General features: G+C 41.5%; 1 protein-coding gene across 1 annotated transcript in view; it reads right to left on the bottom strand.

Annotated features, from left to right (window-relative positions):
* The window catches only part of slc22a16 (solute carrier family 22 member 16), a 49,929-nt gene extending 34,882 nt beyond the window's left edge, over nucleotides 1–15,047 (bottom strand). The window contains exons 1-2 of the mRNA XM_038968874.1: nucleotides 14,968–15,047; nucleotides 10,822–11,304 (exon numbers count right to left, since the gene is read on the bottom strand). Coding sequence (XP_038824802.1) covers nucleotides 10,822–11,304; nucleotides 14,968–15,011 — 527 coding nt within the window. The 5' untranslated portion in view covers nucleotides 15,012–15,047. The remainder of the gene's footprint in view (nucleotides 1–10,821; nucleotides 11,305–14,967) is intronic.
* Between the last annotated feature and the right edge of the window lie 3,628 nt (nucleotides 15,048–18,675).

The raw sequence follows: 18,675 nt of genomic DNA, 5'->3' as shown, positions 1-18,675 counted from the left end.
ATACTAATTGGATGACTTACCCTTTCATACATCTTGGAGGCTGTATAGTATGTCTTTATTTGAGACCAGGTTGCTTTTTGCGCCGTAACAAAAGGAGAATTACGGGGAGAATTTATGTTGGCAGTTACTACAAAATTTAGGAAAACTAAAAAGACAAAGGTTAGGTGAATTTACGTAGCAGTTTAGGTGAATTGGGTTAAGTTTAGAATAAGTGCTAGGGGAACGGTTAGCTAAAATGCTACAGTTGTCCCCGACTCGAACATGCAACCTTTGAATTGCTAGACTGTCGTGGATTACGCCTAACCCATCCTCCCCGACCAACCTCCTCACTTATGTTTCTGCCTCAAATAACTAGACCATTAATATCATAGATCTAGCAGGTGCTCAGAACTACATACAGTATATTTCATATGGCTCTGAGGCCAGGCTTGAAACAGACATTCAAACTATTCAGCAGCCGATGATGATACAGCAGGGAGTGGGGCACACCCTCTCTCCTCAACCTAGCTCACGTCTTGGGTATGTGAACATGAGGCGTTCAACTGAGTACCCTATTCTCTGCACAGTGGACACCTAGACCCTAGCTAGACCAAAGGACTACTGGCCTTGGCAAGCCTCTTCTACCCTGTCCTTGCTGGACAACTGGATAATAGCCTACCAGTTGACTTGATATGTCCCCACTGTCCCAAGAGTCTTAATCTGTCTCTGTGGCTGTGGACTGGCAGTCACCCTGTAGTGTCAAATGACGGGAACACCTCTCTGAACTGGCACACACTGCTATCCAAACACACACTTGCACACTCTGTTTGCCTGTTTCGGGTTTGAGAAACAAGGATGTTCTAAGGACCTGCTGAGAATAAACCCTCACCCCTAACCCCTCACCTATACCCTCCTCACCCCTCCTTACTCAATGCTCACCTCTCACCCCTCTCCCCTCACCCATAACCTTGGCACTCCTCATAAACCAATCATAGCTTGCTCCAGACTCATAGCTTTTAAAAAATACATATATATTTTTTTCACCTTTATTTAACCAGGTAGGCCAGTTGAGAACAAGTTCTCATTTACAACTGCGACCTGGCTAAGATAAAGCAAAGCAGTGAGATAGTTACACATGGGGGGGAAAAAGTACAGTCAAAACCCCCCCAAAAATTCTATATACAGTGTGTGCAAATGTAGTAAGATTAGGGAGGTAAGGCAATAAATAGGCCATCGTGGCAAAATAATGACAATTTAGCAATTAAACGCTGGAGTGATAGATGTGCAGAAGATGAATGTGCAAGTAGAGATACTGGGGTGCAAAGGAGCAAAGAATAAATAACAATATGGGGATGAGGTAGTTGGGTGGGCCATTTACAGATGGGCTGTGTACAGGTGCAATGATCGGTAAGCTGCTCTGACAGCTGATGCTTAAAGTTAGTGAGGGAGATCGAAGCTTCAGTGATTTTTGCAGTTCGTTCCAGTCATTGGCAGCAGAGAACTGGAAGGAAAGGTGGCCAAAGGAGGAGTTGGCTTTGGGGATGACCAGTGAAATATACCTGCTGGAGCGCGTGCTATGGGTGGGTGCTGCTATGGTGAGCTGAGATAAAGCGGGGCTTTACCTAGCAAAGACTTATAGATGACCTGGAGCCAGTAGGTTTAGCAACGAATATGAAGCGAGGGCCAGACAACGAGAGCATACAGGTTGCAGTGGTGGGTAGTATATGGGGCTTTGGTGACAAAATGGATGGCACTGTGATAGACTACATGCAATTTGCTGAGTAGAGTGTTGGAGGCTATTTTGTAAATGACATCGCCGAAGTCAAGGATCGGTAGGATAGTCAGTTTTACGAGGTTATGTTTGGGATCATGCTTTGTTGCGATATAGGAAGACGGTTCTAGATCTAATTTTGGAATGGAGATGCTTAATGTGAGTCTGGAAGGAGAGTTTACAGTCTAACCAGACACCTAGATATTTGTAGTTGTCCACATATTCTAAGTCAGAACTGTCCAGAGTAGTGATGCTAGACGGGCGAGTGGGTGTGGGCAGCGATCGGTTGAAGAGCATGCATTTAGTTTTGCTTGCATTTAAGAGCAGTTGGAGACCACGGAAGGAGTGTTGTATGCCATTGAAGCTCGTCTGGAGGTTTGTTAACACAGTGTCCAAAGAACGGCCAGAGGTATACAGAATGGTGTCGTCTGCATAGAGGTGGATCAGAGAATCACCAGAGGCAAGAGCAACATCATTGATGTATACAGAGAAAAGAGTCGGTCTGACAGTCTCTATGGCACCCCCATAGAGACTGTCAGAGGTCCGGAAAATAAGCCCTCCGATTTGAAACACTGAACTCTATCTGAGAAGTAGTTGGTGAACCAAAGAGAGGCAGTCATTTGAGAAACGAAGGCTGTTGATTCTGCCGCTAAGAATGCGGTGATTGACAGTCGAAAGCCTTGGCCAGGTCGATGAAGACGGCTGCACAGTACTGTCTTTTATCGATGGCGGTTATGATATCGTTTAGGACCTTGAGCGTGGTTGAGGTGAACCCATGACCAGCTCGGAAACCAGATTGCATAGCGGAGAAGGTACGGTGGGATTCAAAAATGGTCGGTGATCTGTTTGTTAACTTGGCTTTCAAAGACTTTAGAAAGGCAGGGTAGGATAGATATAGGTCTGTAACAATTTGGGTCTAGAGTGTCTCCCCCTTTGAAGAGGGAGATGACCGCGGCAGCTTTCCAATCTTTAGGGATCTCAGACGATACGAAAGAGAGGTTGAAGAGGCTAGTAATAGGGGTTGCAACAATTGCGGCGGATAATTTAAGAAAGAGGGTCCAGATTGTCTAGCCCAGCTGATTTGTAGGGGTCCAGAATTTGCCGCTCTTTCAGAACATCAGCTATCTGGATTTGGGTGAAGGAGAAATGGGGGAGGCTTGGGCAAGTTGCTTCGGGGGATGCAGAGCTGTTGTTCGGGGTAGGGGTAGCCAGGTGAAAGCATGGCCAGCCTTAGAAAAATGCTTATTGAAATTCTCGATTATCGCAGAATTATCAGTGGTGACAGTGTTTCCTAGCCTCAGTGCAGTGGGCAGCTGGGAGGAAGTGCTCTTATTCTCCATGGACTTTACAGTGTCCCAGAACTTTTTGGAGTTTGTGCTACAGGATGCACATTTCTGTTTGAAAAAGCTGGCCTTTGCCTTCCTAACTGCCTGTGTATATTGGTTCCTAACTTCCCTGAAAGTTGCATATCGCAGGGACTATTCGATGCTAATGCAGTATGCCACAGGATGTTTTTGTGCTGGTCAAAGGCAGTCAAGTCTGTAGTGAACCAAGGGCTATATCTGTTCTTAGTTCTACATTTTTGAATGGGGCATGTTTATTTACGATGGTGAGGAAAGCACCTTTAAAGAATAACCAGGCATCCTCTACTGACGGAATGAGGTTAAAATAATATTTCTCTCAAAATGTTGATTCCTAAAAGATGTCCGGTAATTTGGTTGATTCCATAAGATTTGTCTAAAATCCTAAATGAATCAGGAATGAGCAGGGTCGGGTATACCATAAGGACACGTTATTCATGTCCTCATTACATGTAATGCAACAACATTCCTCATGGTCTGTAAAGTTCTCTACTTTTGAAAGATTTAAACAAACAATATTGGAATCACCATGGTCACAACCATAAACTGTCAACTATCTGCCTGATAAATTAAAATAGAATATTAATTTTGGTTCAAGTATGTTACATTTAATTAGGTTGTAGAGTCCTAAAGCAACTGAAGAAAAACTAAATTGCTACTGTGTATATCGTTTGAATAAAGAAGAAAAATGCAAGTTTTGTCAACTCCATAAAACATCAACTGTCAGAGCGCTGAAAGATCTGATAGCATGGTTATGTTTTTATTAGGGATTTTCAAATGAATAATTGTCTATATTTTATAAATGTTTCTATTGAACTTTTATCTTTAGAGGCAAAACTATGTCTGTTTTGAGTATCTATTGTCAACTCTGTCAGTGGCTTGTCAACTATGTAACTGATGGCTAACCCTTAAGACCCTTTTCAATATTCTCAAAAAATATGTAATCACTGTTCTGCAAAATACAGTGCCTTCGGAAAGTATTCAGACCCTTGACTTCTTCCACATTTTGTTAGGTTACAGCCTTTTGGAGATTTGTATTACATATAATGTTAGAATTAAACAATCAAGGCCAATAAACACTTGTTGCACAATCATTGTAAAAATGAAATGCCTTTTATGGTGTCTGACAGAGTTGACATAAATCCAGTTAGTTCCATGTATTATGTTTTTTTTTAACAAAATTAGGTAGTTCCTTTACATGGTGTGACAGCTGATACTTTGATCTATCAAGATATATATTTCAAATTGTGTCAATATTAAGACAAATATATAGCTCAAAAACCGCAACATTTTCTCTCTGTGTAACAGTTTAACTTTACGTCCGTCCCCTCACCCCCGACCCGGGCACGAACCAGGGACCCTCTGCACACATCAACAACGGTCACCCACGAAGCATCGTTACCCATCGCTCCACAAAAGCCGCGGCCCTTGCAGAGCAAGGGGAACCACTACTTCAAGGTCTCAAAGCAAGTGACGTCACCGTTTGAAAGGCTATTAGCACGCACCACCGCTAACTAGCTAGCCATTTCACATCGGTTACATCTGCCTCAAGGCAAAATGTATAAAATAGCATGAGATCAGCTATAAAACTACACACTTTTCTCTCTGCCCCATGGCAAAAGGGGGGGCTTTGCTCAGACCTCATGGGGGGCCCGTGAAACTACACTACGCCACTGATAGTGTACCCTTCTTCTGCATTACACAGACTGTCCGACCAAGTGACCGACCGTTGTATCTTACATGCTGACCACACTGTTTGCGTTACGTGCTCGAACTTTGCAAAATAAATGTACACATACGTATTATTCAATAATTTCGTCCAAACTGCTCACACGCGTCAACGAGTGTCTGCGAAGCCAGGCGCTAAAATAGAACTTTGTTCTAAAATAGAACTTGGTTCTATTTTTGATGCTTGACTCGCTGCAAGTCCCACCTCTCCCATCTCCTCAGTGGTTTATAGTAGCATATACCCTCGTGGGTGATTGAAAGATGAACTGAGGTCCACACTCCAGTCCAGTTGGTGGTGGTAATGCACCTTAAAGTTGGTTGCCAAGCGCAATATAAAGTCCGAAGAAGAAGAAGACTGAAGGAGGAGAGATTACTAGAAACTAACGAGGTTTACCCTTTAATCTGTGGATTAATTGTCAGAGTAAAAGGACAATTAATCCACAGATGCATTTCAGGTAAAATTAACAACCCAATGTTCATATCCCAGGACATATCAGCTAGCAACAGCAAGCAAGCTAGCTAAATTGCCTTGAATGTTTCATGTTTTTCGACCAGTCCCCAAATAAATATAGTTGGTTCAGAGTTCGTTCTGATATTTCAAACTGCTTGTCCTGATCGCGTCTGGTGTGGATGGACAAAATCAACATGTGTGCGAAGGGTGCACGCGTGTGCCTGGTCTAGTCAGCATGTTACAGTATTGTTAGTTACTACAAAAGTAAAATGACGACAAGGGGTGCAGTGCTGCCGGAGCTTGTAAAAGTATTTCTGATGAATTGTAAATAAATCATTTTTAATTACCACAAAAAATCCATGAAAAATTATAGAATGGCAAACCAAATAAATATGTATAGCAGCCTAGATGTATGGTAAATGGGTGTTTCTTCTCTGGCAGTGGCAGGAATGATGACAAATTATAGGTGACGTGTGTGCACAGTGGAGGCCCGTTGGAGGCTTGACCACTTTGGCCAATCAAAAAAAAAATCCTTGATGTTCATACAATTCCACGAACCCCCTCTCTTCTCTTGTGTAGTGGAACCCAGAATGACATGTGACCACTTGTTTACGGCGACACCGTTCTGCTGAGGACAACACAACTAGAGTGGCCATCGCAAAGTCCAAGAGCCTGACCCTCTTTGGAATTTGCTGTAGCCCTGCTTGGGATATTTAGCCTACATTGGCAATTGGTTGAGACACAGGGCCCGTTCTAGCTTGGTATGTCAGGGTGGGCAATTGGAAATGTAAATTGGGCCAAGTTGGAGGCAACATGCATTTAGGCTATAGTTTATTGAGACGTAGTAATGATTTATGTTCACTACTTGGACAATTGATTTGATAGCATGTTTAATCCATGCAAATAAATTCTATGAATTGATAGTTCACCTCTGTTTTCTTGTATTCTGTAATATGGTATATTGTAACACTGTCTTCAAGCTAATCAAATGTAATATATGATACAGTCTGTGAGCTACACAACACATTGAAATACCTCCTACAAAATCCTCGCAAACAGTGCAATGATATTAAAGGGAAATTTCACAGCTGCTCTAGTGAAAAGTTTGGACACCTACTCATTCAAGGTTTTTTCTTTATGTTTACTATTTTCTACATTGTATTTTAATAGTGAAGACATCAAAACTAAGAAATAACACAAATGGAATCATAGTAACCAAAAAACTGTTAAACAATCTAAATATATTTTAGATTTTAGATTCTTCAAAGTAGCCACCCTTTGCCTTGATGACAGCTTTGCATACTCTTTGCATTCTTTCAACCAGCTTCATGAGGTAGTCACCTGGACTACCTCATGAATGATGGATGGCGCTAAATACCGGGAAATTCTTGAGGGAAACCTATTTCAGTCTTCCAGAGATTTGAGACTGGGAGGAGGTTCACTTTCTAGCAGGACAATGAACGTAAGCATACTGCTAAAGCAACACTCAAGTGGTTTAAGGGGAAACATGTAAATGTCTTGGAATGGCCTAGTCAAAGCCAAGACCTCAATCCAATTGAGAAACTGTGGTATGACTTAAAGAGTGCTGTACACCAGCAGAACCCATCCAACTTGAAGGAGCTGGAGCAGTTTTGCATTGAAGAATGGGCAAAAATCCCAGTGGCTTAATGTGTCAAGCTTATAGAGACACACCCCAAGAGACTTGCAGCTGTATTTGCTGCAAAAGGTGGCTCTACAACGTATTGCCTTTGGGGGGGTGAATAGTTATGCACGCTCAAGTTGTCTGTTTCTTTTCTTATTTATTGTTTGATCCACAATAAAAAATATTTTGCATCTTCAAAGTGGTAGGCATGTTGTGTAAATCAAATGATACAAATCCCCCAAAAATCTATTTTAATTCCAGGTTGTAAGGCAACAAAATAGGAAAAATGCCAAGGGGGTGAATACTTTCGCAAGCCACTGTATGTCCAGTTATATGTTATTAACATATCATACTGTATGTGTCATGAAAATGTTGAATTTCCTCACTACACGCAAATACGAGCATTTCTGCATCTCACCGGTAGAAACGGGCCAGCTACATTGCTTGGTTGTAAACAAATCACAATATCCAGAATTCATAGCTAATTCATGAGGTGGAGGACCGCCCTGTGGATGTGTGAGCTCTTCTTGGAAAGAGGAATCATCGGAAGCAGACATTGTGGCTATTCATTTATCTATAGACAGTGCACGGTACAATAGCTCCTGTTAACCTGTAAACTAGTACCGGCCCCGTTTTGAAAAGCCTTTGATGGTGGGAACAAGGAAGTATGGCTCCCATTAGGCTGTTGTCTTTACAAAGCCAGAGAAAATGAGTCAACCTACACTGAACAAAAATATAAATGCAACAATTTCAAAGATTTTATGGAGTTACAGTTCCAATGAGAAAATATGTCACTTTAAATAAATTCCTTATGACCTAATCTAAGGTTTTCACATAACTGGGAATACAGATATGAATCTGTTGGTCACAGAGACCTTTAAAAAAAGGTAGTGGCGTTGTTCCGAAAACCAGTCAGAATCTTCGCATAGAGTTGTGCAATGTTGTTCCACTCCTCTTCAATAGCTGTGTGAAGTTGCTGGATATTGGCGGGAACTGGAACACACTGTCGTACACGTCGATCCAGAGGATCCAAAACATGCTCAACTTGTGACATGTCTGGTGAGTACGCAGGCCATGGAAGAACTGGGACATTTTCAAATTGCCATCGATAAAATAAAATGTTGTTCGTTGTCCGTAGCTTATGCCTGGCCATACCATAACCCAACCGCCACTATGGTGCACTCTGTTCAAAACATTCAAATCAGCAAACTGCTCGCCCACACGACGCCACACACACTGTCTGCCATCTGCCCGGTACAGATGAAACCGCGATTCATCTGTGAAGAGCACACTTCTCCAGTGTGCCAGTGTCCATCGAAGTTGAGCATTTGCCCGCTAAAGTAGGTACACCGAACTGCAGTCAGGTCTAGACACTGGTGAGAACGACGAGCATGCAGATGAGCTTCCCTGAGATGTTTTCTGACAGTGCGCAGAAATGATTTGGTTGTGCAAACCTACAGTTTCAACAGCTGTCTCAGACCATCTCACAGGTGAAGAAGACGGATGTGGAGGTCCTGGGCTAGTGTGGTTACACATGGTTTGTGGTTGTGAGGCTGGTTGGACGCACTGCCAAATTCTCTAAAATTACGTTGGAGACAGCTTATGGTAGAGAAGGAACATTAAATTCTCTGGCAACAGCTCTGGTGGACATTCCTGCAGTCAGCATGCCAATTGCATGCTCCCTCAAAACTTGAGACATCTGTGTCATTGTGTTTTTGACAAAACTGCACATTTTAGAGTGGCCTTTTATTGACTCCAGCACAAGGTGCAACTGTGTAATTATGATGCTGTTTAATCATCTTCTTGATATGCCACACCTGTTAGGTGGATGGATTATCTTGTCAAAGGAGAAATGCTCACTAACAGGGACGTAAACAAATTTGTGCACAAAATGATTTGAGAGAAATTAGCTTTTTAGTGCATATGGACAATTTCTGGGAACTTATTATTTAACTTGTGAAACATGGGATCAACACTTTACATGTAGCGTTTTATATTTTTGTTCAGTGTAGATATCCTGCAATGTTCTGGCAGATAGGACCAACGTTGAGACAAGTCCAATGGCTCAACTGAACAAGGACAACTATATCTACTCGCATGATCGTGCAATCGGCGAAACACAAAGGCCACAATAATTACTACAAAACATGACTCCACAAATGTTTTGAACAGCAGGCTCAATCAACTAATGAAAGAAAACACAGCTATTGAGCATAAAATGTTTGAAACACTTTCTCATCACTCATCAATGATTAGGGAGACTGGAAAACCACCCCAAATAGTGTATAGCGGTGAAGTTTCACTTTAAGCTGTATGTATTTGTATTTATCCCGTTTAGGGAAGTTCACGACAGTGTCGAAGTTTATTACTGGAACAGGAGGCCGGCAAAACGACAGGTCAAGGGCAAGAGGAGGTCAGTAATCCAGATCAGAGTCCAAAAGGTACAGAATGGCAGGCAGAGGCAGAGGTCAATAATCTAGTGTGGCGTGACAAGGTACAGAACGGCAGGCAGGCTCAGGGCAGGCAGAATGGTCAAAACTTGGAAAACTAGAAAACAGGAACTAGAAACAGACAGGAGCAAGGGGGAAACTGATGGTAGGCTTGACGAACAACACAAACTGGCAACAGACAAACAGAGAGCACAGGTATAAATACACTGGGGATAATGGGGAAGATGGGAGACACCTGGAGGGCGGTGGAGACAAGCACAAAGACAGGTGAAACAGATCAGGGTGTGACAGTATTTACATTAGGCTATAGCCTACAAATTGCTATGCCACGTAGTTGTAGGACTATTAGGCTATACGCCTACTGCAAAGTATTGTTGTTTGTTCCTGAACTTGTTCCTCCAGCTATCCTTCAGCTCCAAAAGTTGGTTCAACTTCTTTAACGTCATTGCATGACCCTGGCGCTGTCCTTTCAGTACCACGAAGGGCACGTCAATTGTTTAAAATGACCTCTCATCAAGATCTATTGCCTACGCCCAATAGTCCTGTTCATCACTTATTATTATTATTATTATTAATATTATTATTATAATAAATAGAAGATGATCACTTCTCACAATGGTGGTTGTTTAGGAAAGTTAAATCAAAGCAGAATCAATGTCTCGCAAGATCACATAATGATTCATTCGCATTTACATAACAGAACCGAATATAATACCATAGCAGAGTAGGCCTATAACAATACTGTTACACCAAAAACACCTACTCATTTCTAATGAGATTTTAGGATGGCTAGCTGAAGCTGAATAGTTGAATATTTTCTCATGCGCCAAAACTCAACAGAGTGTGCCACTAGGCTGGATATATGCTTTGATTGAAACAAAATACAAGAAACGCTAATAGTCTGTTAACACCATCTGCTCTAATTCTCTAACGAAACAGTCGTTCAAAGAATGCATATTCCCACGAAAGTACTGAGATCAATCAAATGATTGGTATGGAAATGTAATTTCGACGTTTCGCCGGTAAAACGTGAAGAATTATCATTCACGACGGACAGTGATGATGGCCTATTTTGAAATTTGGTAGCCTATGCCTGACTTGGTGTTTGAGGGTATTACAAATGTACATTTGTCTTGAGACAATATGTGTGGGCATAGGCAGACGTGGCAATTAGTATGCATATTTTATAATGATAGGCTATGCAACTGGCCACGTCTGTCGGGTACAAACTTTGATTGAGGAAATGATGACGTCATTTACGTATTTCTTTTGCTCTCCCTCACGTAAAACAAATTGCTCTACACCACTGATGAGGACATCCACGTTTGGTCATCGACACCCTTCCAGTTATCAAGGTTCTCCAGGGCACAGGGACACCGCAGGGGACAGACACGATCCCCATATTTTGGGATTAAGTAGGTGGGGAGAGCTACTCTTACCGGTCAGCGATGTCCCCGAACACCAGCGCTCCGACCAGCACCCCCATCATAAACGTGGGCTGACACAGCTTGGCCAGCCATTCCCTGTCACACACCAGGTCCCAGTCCGTCACGATGCTCTGATACACCTCGCTGTGGTCGTACACGTAACGGTCGTTCTCGTCACACTTTTCCGTCGTCCTGTTGACGACCTGCTCGTAGGTGAAGTCTGTGGGGTTAATCCTCTGAGTGCGCTGGCAGGTGCTAAGCTCCCACTGTTGGCCCACAGCCGTTCGGACCACCATGGGCCCGTTCGCCGGTTTGAAGAATGGTAGCACCTCCTCCAGGGAAGCACCAGTGTGGTTCCCGTACAGGACGTCAGTGATGTTACCTGGCGGAGCACAGACAAAGTTTGGCCTCTCCACGAGGAACACGGAGGCCAGGTAGTGGATTCCGCAGGCTATGGCCTGGAAGACAGCAGCAAAGTACAGACATGCCTGGAACCTAGGAGGCGGAGAGAAGGATGAGAGTGAGAGAGGAGAATCTAGGGGTTCAATCAAAGGATAACATGAGGAAGTTGCATTGTAAAACGTTGCCCTGTAAATGTACAGCATTATACTGGCAGCAGAGTTGCCAGTTAAATTCCTGTAATTTAGCTTTACATTAGGGATGCTTAACCCTAAGAAGGGTTTTCAGGGCATGGCTTGTGTACTACAAGTGTGAACTACAATTCCGAGGCTGTTTTAACGTTTATAAATGTCAATAATCATCGCTTTCAAAACGGTTTTCGAAACATATGCTTATATACCTTTATCTTTCATATCAGCGAGAAAGAATTGTTTAAATATTTTTTTTAAAATCAGATCTACATTTAATTTAAAAAAGGTAAAATTATGACTTTCCTTTATAGGGTTTGGTTTAGTGTTCCCACACGGGTCATATCTCCATTATACAGTGCTTGTTTACAGAAGACAGACAGAGGACACAGGCGGCCACCTGTGCAAATTAGCTATCTAGCAGCCCCCGAACACCTGTGTGTAAGCGTAACTGGGGAGGAAGTGTAGTTTGTCAACTGGAGGCACACAGCGTATGGATCTGTGCAAAACCCCTACATTGTTATTTCTCCCTGATATAAGAGATATGTTCCTTATGTTTTCACGCAAGCGGAGTGTTTTAACACTCAGAGGCTCGTAACAAAACTCCCCTGGCCAGAACATACTATGGTCAATAGGCTCTAAAGATAGTTAGCGTCTATGAATGGGTTAGGATGCTGTCAAATGTTTTACAGTAAGAACAACAATGCTGTGTTGTACAATACAGCATTATACTATAAATAAGCCTGTTGTAATCATTACAGCAACACAGCTGTATTATATATTGAGAGTAATTTGCTGGCAACTCTGCCGCCAGTATAATGCTGTAAATTTACAGTACAGCATATTATGGTAATCAGTTTTACGGTACCAATACTATTACAGTAATCTTTTTACCATACATGTAATGAATGAATTTATAAATTAATTTAATTCATTGAGGTGTTTATTTTACATTATTAAACTGTAATTGCATGGGATTGGTGCAAACAGGTTGGCTCCTAGGTAATGTGTTTTCATTTTATATATACAGTTAAAGTCGGAAGTTTACATACACCTTAGCCAAATACATTTAAACTCAGTTTTTCACAATTCCTGACGTTTAATCCTAGTAAATATACCCTGTCTTAGGTTAGTTAGGATCACCACTTTATTTTAAGAATGTGAAATTTCAGAATAATAGTAGAGAGAATTATTTATTTCAGCTATTATTTATTTCATCACATTCCCAGTGGGTCAAAAGTTTACATACACTCAATTAGTATTTGGTAGCATTGCCTTTAAATTGTTTAACTTGGGTCAAACATTTCGGGTAGCCTTCCACAAGCTTCCCACAATAAGTTGGGTGATTTTTGGCTCATTCCTCCTGACAGAGCTGGTGTAACTGGGTCAAGTTTGTAGGCCTCTTTGCTCGCAAACACTTTTTCAGTTCTGACCACACATTTTCTATAGGATTGAGGTCAGGGCTTTGTGATGGCCACTCCAATATCTTGACTCTGTTGTCCTTAAGCCATTTTGCCACAACTTTGGAAGTATGCTTGGGGTCATTGTCCATTTAGAAGACCCATTTGCAACCAAGCTTTAACTTCCTGACTGATGTCTTGAGATGTTGCTTCAATATATGCACATCATTTTCCTACCTCATGATGCCATCTATTTTGTGAAGTGCACCAGTCCCTCCTGCAGCAAAGCACCCCCACAACATGATGCTACCACCCCCGTGCTTCACGGTTTGGATGGTGTTATTCGGCTTGCAAGCCTCCCTCTTTCTCCTCCAAACATAACGATGGTCATTATGGCCAAACAGTTCTATTTTTGTTTCATCAGACCAGAGGAGATCTTTGTCCCCATATGCAGTTGCAAACCTTAGTCTGGCTTTTTTATGGTGGTTTTGGAGCAGTGGCTTCTTCCTTGCTGAGCGGCCATTCAGGTTATGTCGATATAGGACTCGTTTTACTGTGGATATAGATATTTTTGTACCTGTTACCTCTAGCATCTTCACCCACTAGTGGTCAAAAGGTTTTTGGTGCTCGAAAAAGATGGTAGTGTACTGTATTCTGGGGGATGTAATTATAGTACCATTTGAAATACAGTACTTATTTACAGTAATGTACTGTTAAACCAACATTTTACTGGAATTTATGGTATAATTGACCAGTTACTCTGAAATCACCCAGAGTGCGTTGCAATTTACGTCAATATACTGTAAATAATTTATACGGTACATAGCTGTTAGTTTTATTGTATAATACTCTAAAAACAAAGAAGAGCATCATTACAACACAGTTTCAAGACATATTGTGTGCCTGTGTGTGTGGGGTGGGTGTTGGGAGAGAGAGACAAAGAGAGAGATGGAGATTTGAGTTAAAATTGGGATTGGGTACAATCCTAGATCTATGATAGGGACAAACCTATTCGGGGTAAGGGGGTTCATGGGCGCTTAAACACACAACGGGCCGGAGAGCATCCAATAGAGGGAAGTCAGCAGCTGCTGAAAATATTCTTCCATTTCACTGCCCTTTCAAGAAGATATTTACTGAGAAAAAAGAAGAAACCGGCACACTGCTCTTGCTAGTGTCAATGCTCTTTATTAAGCTTCAGGTATATTTTATTACGCTTTAGGTAGCCGATACGTAAAGCTTAATAAAGAGCAGTGATACTAGCAAGAGCAGTGTGAGGGTTTCTTCTTTTTTTCTCATCTTGTTTAACTGTTGCCATGCACCTGCAACAAAGATAGCTCAGATGTGCAAGTGCCTTTTGAAGAAGATATTTACTAAAATAGTCTGCTTCATGCGTTTCACCCGGCATGATGTTGGTGCCTGGAACTGAACATTTTAATCTACAGTAGGCATAAACTATTACTGTAAAGCAATACAGTACGTTAAAGTCATTTTTACAGGAGGCTTTCAATTTCAGTTAAAAACAATATTTTTCAGCATTTTACCCATAATACCATGCAATATACAGCAATAATTCTGTAAAACACATTTAAATGTATTTTACCACGCATTCTACAGTGTTTTCCTGTTGAAATTACAGAAAAGTCTTAGTGTGCATCAAAGGAATGAAACCGTTACTATCCAACATAATTGATACATACGTTCTTATAAAGTAGCCTAACAAAAAATATTCTTCGTATGCAAAAAATCCAAACATTAACTATACAGCAGGTGTACATTGAGTGTTATGGTTGGATAGTGAGAATGAAAAAAATGATATATTCTAAAAGAGAATGTTTATACAATTTTAACGCGTCAATGATGCAATGCACTACACATCCGTCTCTCTAAAAGCAAGTTCATACCAACTTGAAGAAGGAAGAAAGCTGCTATATTTTGTTTGCAGAGAGAAAGAAACATCTACTTTAACGGCTGCCATATTTAGGCTAACCATAAATATAACCATAATCCCCACAGAGCTATTTAAAAAAACAACCATGTTGACTACAAGAGGGTATACGGTCATCATATTCCTATGGAGGGTGGTCGAGTGAACAGGACACATTCTTATAGTTTATGATAGCAGGGATATACTGATTCAATGCAATACACATGTATTGTTCCGGGTAACCTACCTTTTGAAGTGTCCAAACTCATCGAATATACGCTCCACGCTCATAACTCGTTGACAGGTCTGGCTCGCCACTGACAATTTGTAAATGTTGGCTTTCACTGGAACACGGAGTAGGAGGGGCGCGCGAATAGGGGACATTTCCACTCAGTGCGGCTAACAGGAGAAAAAAAAATCCGCAACTATGCTCAAGAGTGTGGCCAAGGGTGAATTTGACAGCCCCGTAGGCTGGGATTTTTTCATATTTTTTTCTCCATGATATATATATTTTTTTTATCACTGCTATATGGATAAAGGTTACACATTTGGCCTAGCCATGATGTTTCCTTTGATCAGTCGGCTAAGCATTTAGGCCTAACACCTCATCAATTCACTGCTTTCGGAGAGATCCAGGGATTCATCATTCTAGCACTCCAAAATAATACCGTGGCCTTCTGTTTTCTTTGATGAAAGACATCACATTCACTCAATCAATTATCCTACGACTTAAATCATTCATAGACGCTAACTGTCTCTCTCTGTCCCTCTGTCTCTCACAGACACACACCTGCGCTTTTTCCAGGCTTGTGTTTTATGCTTCTTGTGCCTGACACACACAAACTTGCCATTCACTGGCGGTCCTATGTGTGTGTCAATCAATCAAATGTTATTTGTGACGTGCCGAATACAAGAGGTGTAGACTTTACCGTGAAATGCTTACTTATGAGCCCTTTCCCAAAAATGCAGAGTTTAAAAGTAAAACATTATAAAATAAATAGTAACACAATAAAATAACAATAATGAGGCTATATTAAATGGTACCAAGTCAATGTGCTGGGGGTACGAGGTAGTTGAGGTGATTGAGGTAATATGTACATGTAGGTAGGGGATAAAAAGTGACTAGAAAATTGTGTGTGTGTTCGGGTGTGTGTGTACTGTGCTTGTATGTGCGTGTCTGCTGCATGTTTGTGGCACTTTCTGACTATAATATGTTATAAATGAATCCATAGCTCATATCAATGAATGATTGTTAGGCAGAGCGTGCCTCTGTTGACACTATCTGGCATAGCGCAGCAGGGGAAGAGCAGAGGAACGGGTGGTTCTATTGACTTACTGTATCTCTCCACCCTGCCCTGGTTGGCTACAACAGGTACCCTCTGTTTGTGTTAAGAGTGAAACTAAACTTGGACTGACTGACTGACCACCTGCTGCTAAAGAATAGGGCAGAAAAGGACGAATCGAATGGTAGAATTGCACAAAATCTGTAGACTGTGTAGTGTAGCCTTTCTAATACACACTGAAGACTTGAAGCGCTGAGGCAGTAATTTGGACTCCATATGAAGTTAAAATTGAAATATCTCTGCATGCCCCCCTCCTAATATCCTGGCTGGTACACATATGGACTATAGCCTACTAAGCTACTGCTTTATGCTGGAAATGGCTGAAAAATCATTTGATGATCAAAGTTATGTCTATCTACTGTACATGAGCGGCCAAGTACGTTTCAGACTCAACAATCAACAGTTAAAGTAGCAGTAATAGTAGAAGTAGTATTACTAGCAGTAGTACTAGAATGAGCAGTAGTAGTACTAGTAGTATTGTTATTGTCCAAGACAGGAAATTGGTTTGCAGCATACAGTTAACAAGTTCTTCTTGCTGACATACTTCCAACTTCCTGTTCATCTGCTAGCATCTACTTCCTATATTGAGACCTCTTCCAATTGCGGGTTTCCGCCTTCCGTCTCTCAACCTTTGATCTCGCAACCTGTGCTCTTATTTTTTTAGGAAGGATAGATTTTGACCCTTGTAATAGAGGCATAAAAGCACTGTAAAAAAAAAAGTTGATTTAACATAGTAAGTCAACCAGCGGCAATAGGATTGTGAGTTTGCTCAACATTTGGGCCTATAGCTGAACCAACATACATTCTCAAGTTGAATTGTATATTCACTCGACTCTGAATTTTAGGATGATTGAACATAAAATTCAAATTGAGAATTTATTCGACTTTATTTGCATTTAGTGCCTTGCGAGTGAATTATAGTTGCCACCCATAACTGTATTTGTTAGCGACAGAGACATGATTGTTGTATTCAATGGTTTTCAGTACTGTAGCCTACACTGAGTTAAGTGACTATGTACACTACCGTTCAAAAGTTTGGGGTCACATTGAAATGTCCTTGTTTTTCAAAAGAAAAGCAGATTTATTGTCCATTAAATTATCAAATTGATCAGAAATACAGTGTAGATATTGTTAATGTTGTAAATGACTATTGTAGCTGGAAACGGCTGATTTTTTATGGAATATCTACATAGGCGTAACAGAGGCCCATTATCAGCAACCATCACCCCTGTGTTCCAATGGCACGTTGTGTTAGCTAATCCAAGTTTATCATTTTAAAAGGCTAATTGATCATTAGAAAACCCTTTTGCAATTATGTTAGCACAGCTGAAAACTGTTGTTCTGATTAAAGAAGCAATAAAACTGGCCTTCTTTAGACTAGTTGAGTATCTGGAGCATCAGCATTTGTGGGTTCGATTACAGTCTCAAAATGGCCAGAAACAAAGACCTTTCTTCTGAAACTCATAAGTCTATTCTTGTTCTGAGAAATGAAGGCTATTCCATGTAAGAAATTGCCAAGAAACTGAAGATCTCGTACAATGCTGTGTACTACTCCCTTCACAGAAAAGAGCAAACTGACACTAACGAGAATAGAAAGAGGAGTGGGAAGCGCCGGTGCACAACTGAGCAAGAGGACATGTACATTAGAGTGTCTAGCACAGGGGAACCCAAGAGCAGACTCAGACGAGGAAACAGAGATGAATGAACCAAGGTATTTATTGTAACACAGGGAGATATGGAGTGCAGATCCGGGGAAGCTTGGATGGGTTGTAGGAAACCAGATGTGGAGACTGAAGTTGGAGTGAGCTGGGTTGGGACAGGATAAACAAGTCCAGAGGGGAATCCAAGGGAGTGGTGGTATGGTGAGTCCAGAACAGGGTAGCAGGGTGGTGAGATGTGGAACGGGAGACAGAGTCAGGGCGGGAAAACTGCAGTAAGAGGATAAACAGCGTTAAGCAGGGAAACAGGTACAGCAGGGTAACAGGATCTTGAATAATAATAATGGCTAAAAGCATAAACTGACTGAGCAGAGATTACGATCTGGCAGAGTGGAAGTGGCAGAACTGAGTATTTGTAGAGGTCTTGATAATGGAACGAGTTGCAGCTGGTAGGGATCTGCTCTGACTCCAGCACACCTGTCTCCAACCACACAAACAGAAAGGGAGGGGGAGAGAGAGAGAGAGTGTGTACTGGGGGAATGGCTGCAGGTCAAGCAGACACCGGGTGACCACTAGGGTGTGGCAGGAGCAGATATGACACTGATAGCAGTAAGGCTAAATAACAATGTTCATCAAATAATTTGTTTATGTATTTTTTTATACTTCAAGGGGACTTAAAATTCAAAATCAAATAGCAAAATGATCCTTGGTATGACCTGCTTATAACAATTCCATATAGCTGAGAAGAACCCCCCTCCCCCAGCTTAGACAGGGCTGTAATGGGTTAAAGCCAGACTCAGTAAGTCTCATTTACATCATTTGTGATTATGAAATATCCAACTGTCGGGGTGACAAAACAAACCCAGGCACGACATGATGTAAAAGCCCAGGCAAGACGTCATAATGTGCTCTATCTGAGAGTTCTCAAGCGGTCGCTGGGCCATCTACCCTTTG

Source organism: Salvelinus namaycush, chromosome 29 (genome assembly GCF_016432855.1).
Source record: "Salvelinus namaycush isolate Seneca chromosome 29, SaNama_1.0, whole genome shotgun sequence".
Classification (NCBI taxonomy): Eukaryota; Metazoa; Chordata; class Actinopteri; order Salmoniformes; family Salmonidae; genus Salvelinus; species Salvelinus namaycush.
Note: the sequence above shows the minus strand (reverse complement) of the source record. Positions and strands in the feature narration are given on the sequence as shown.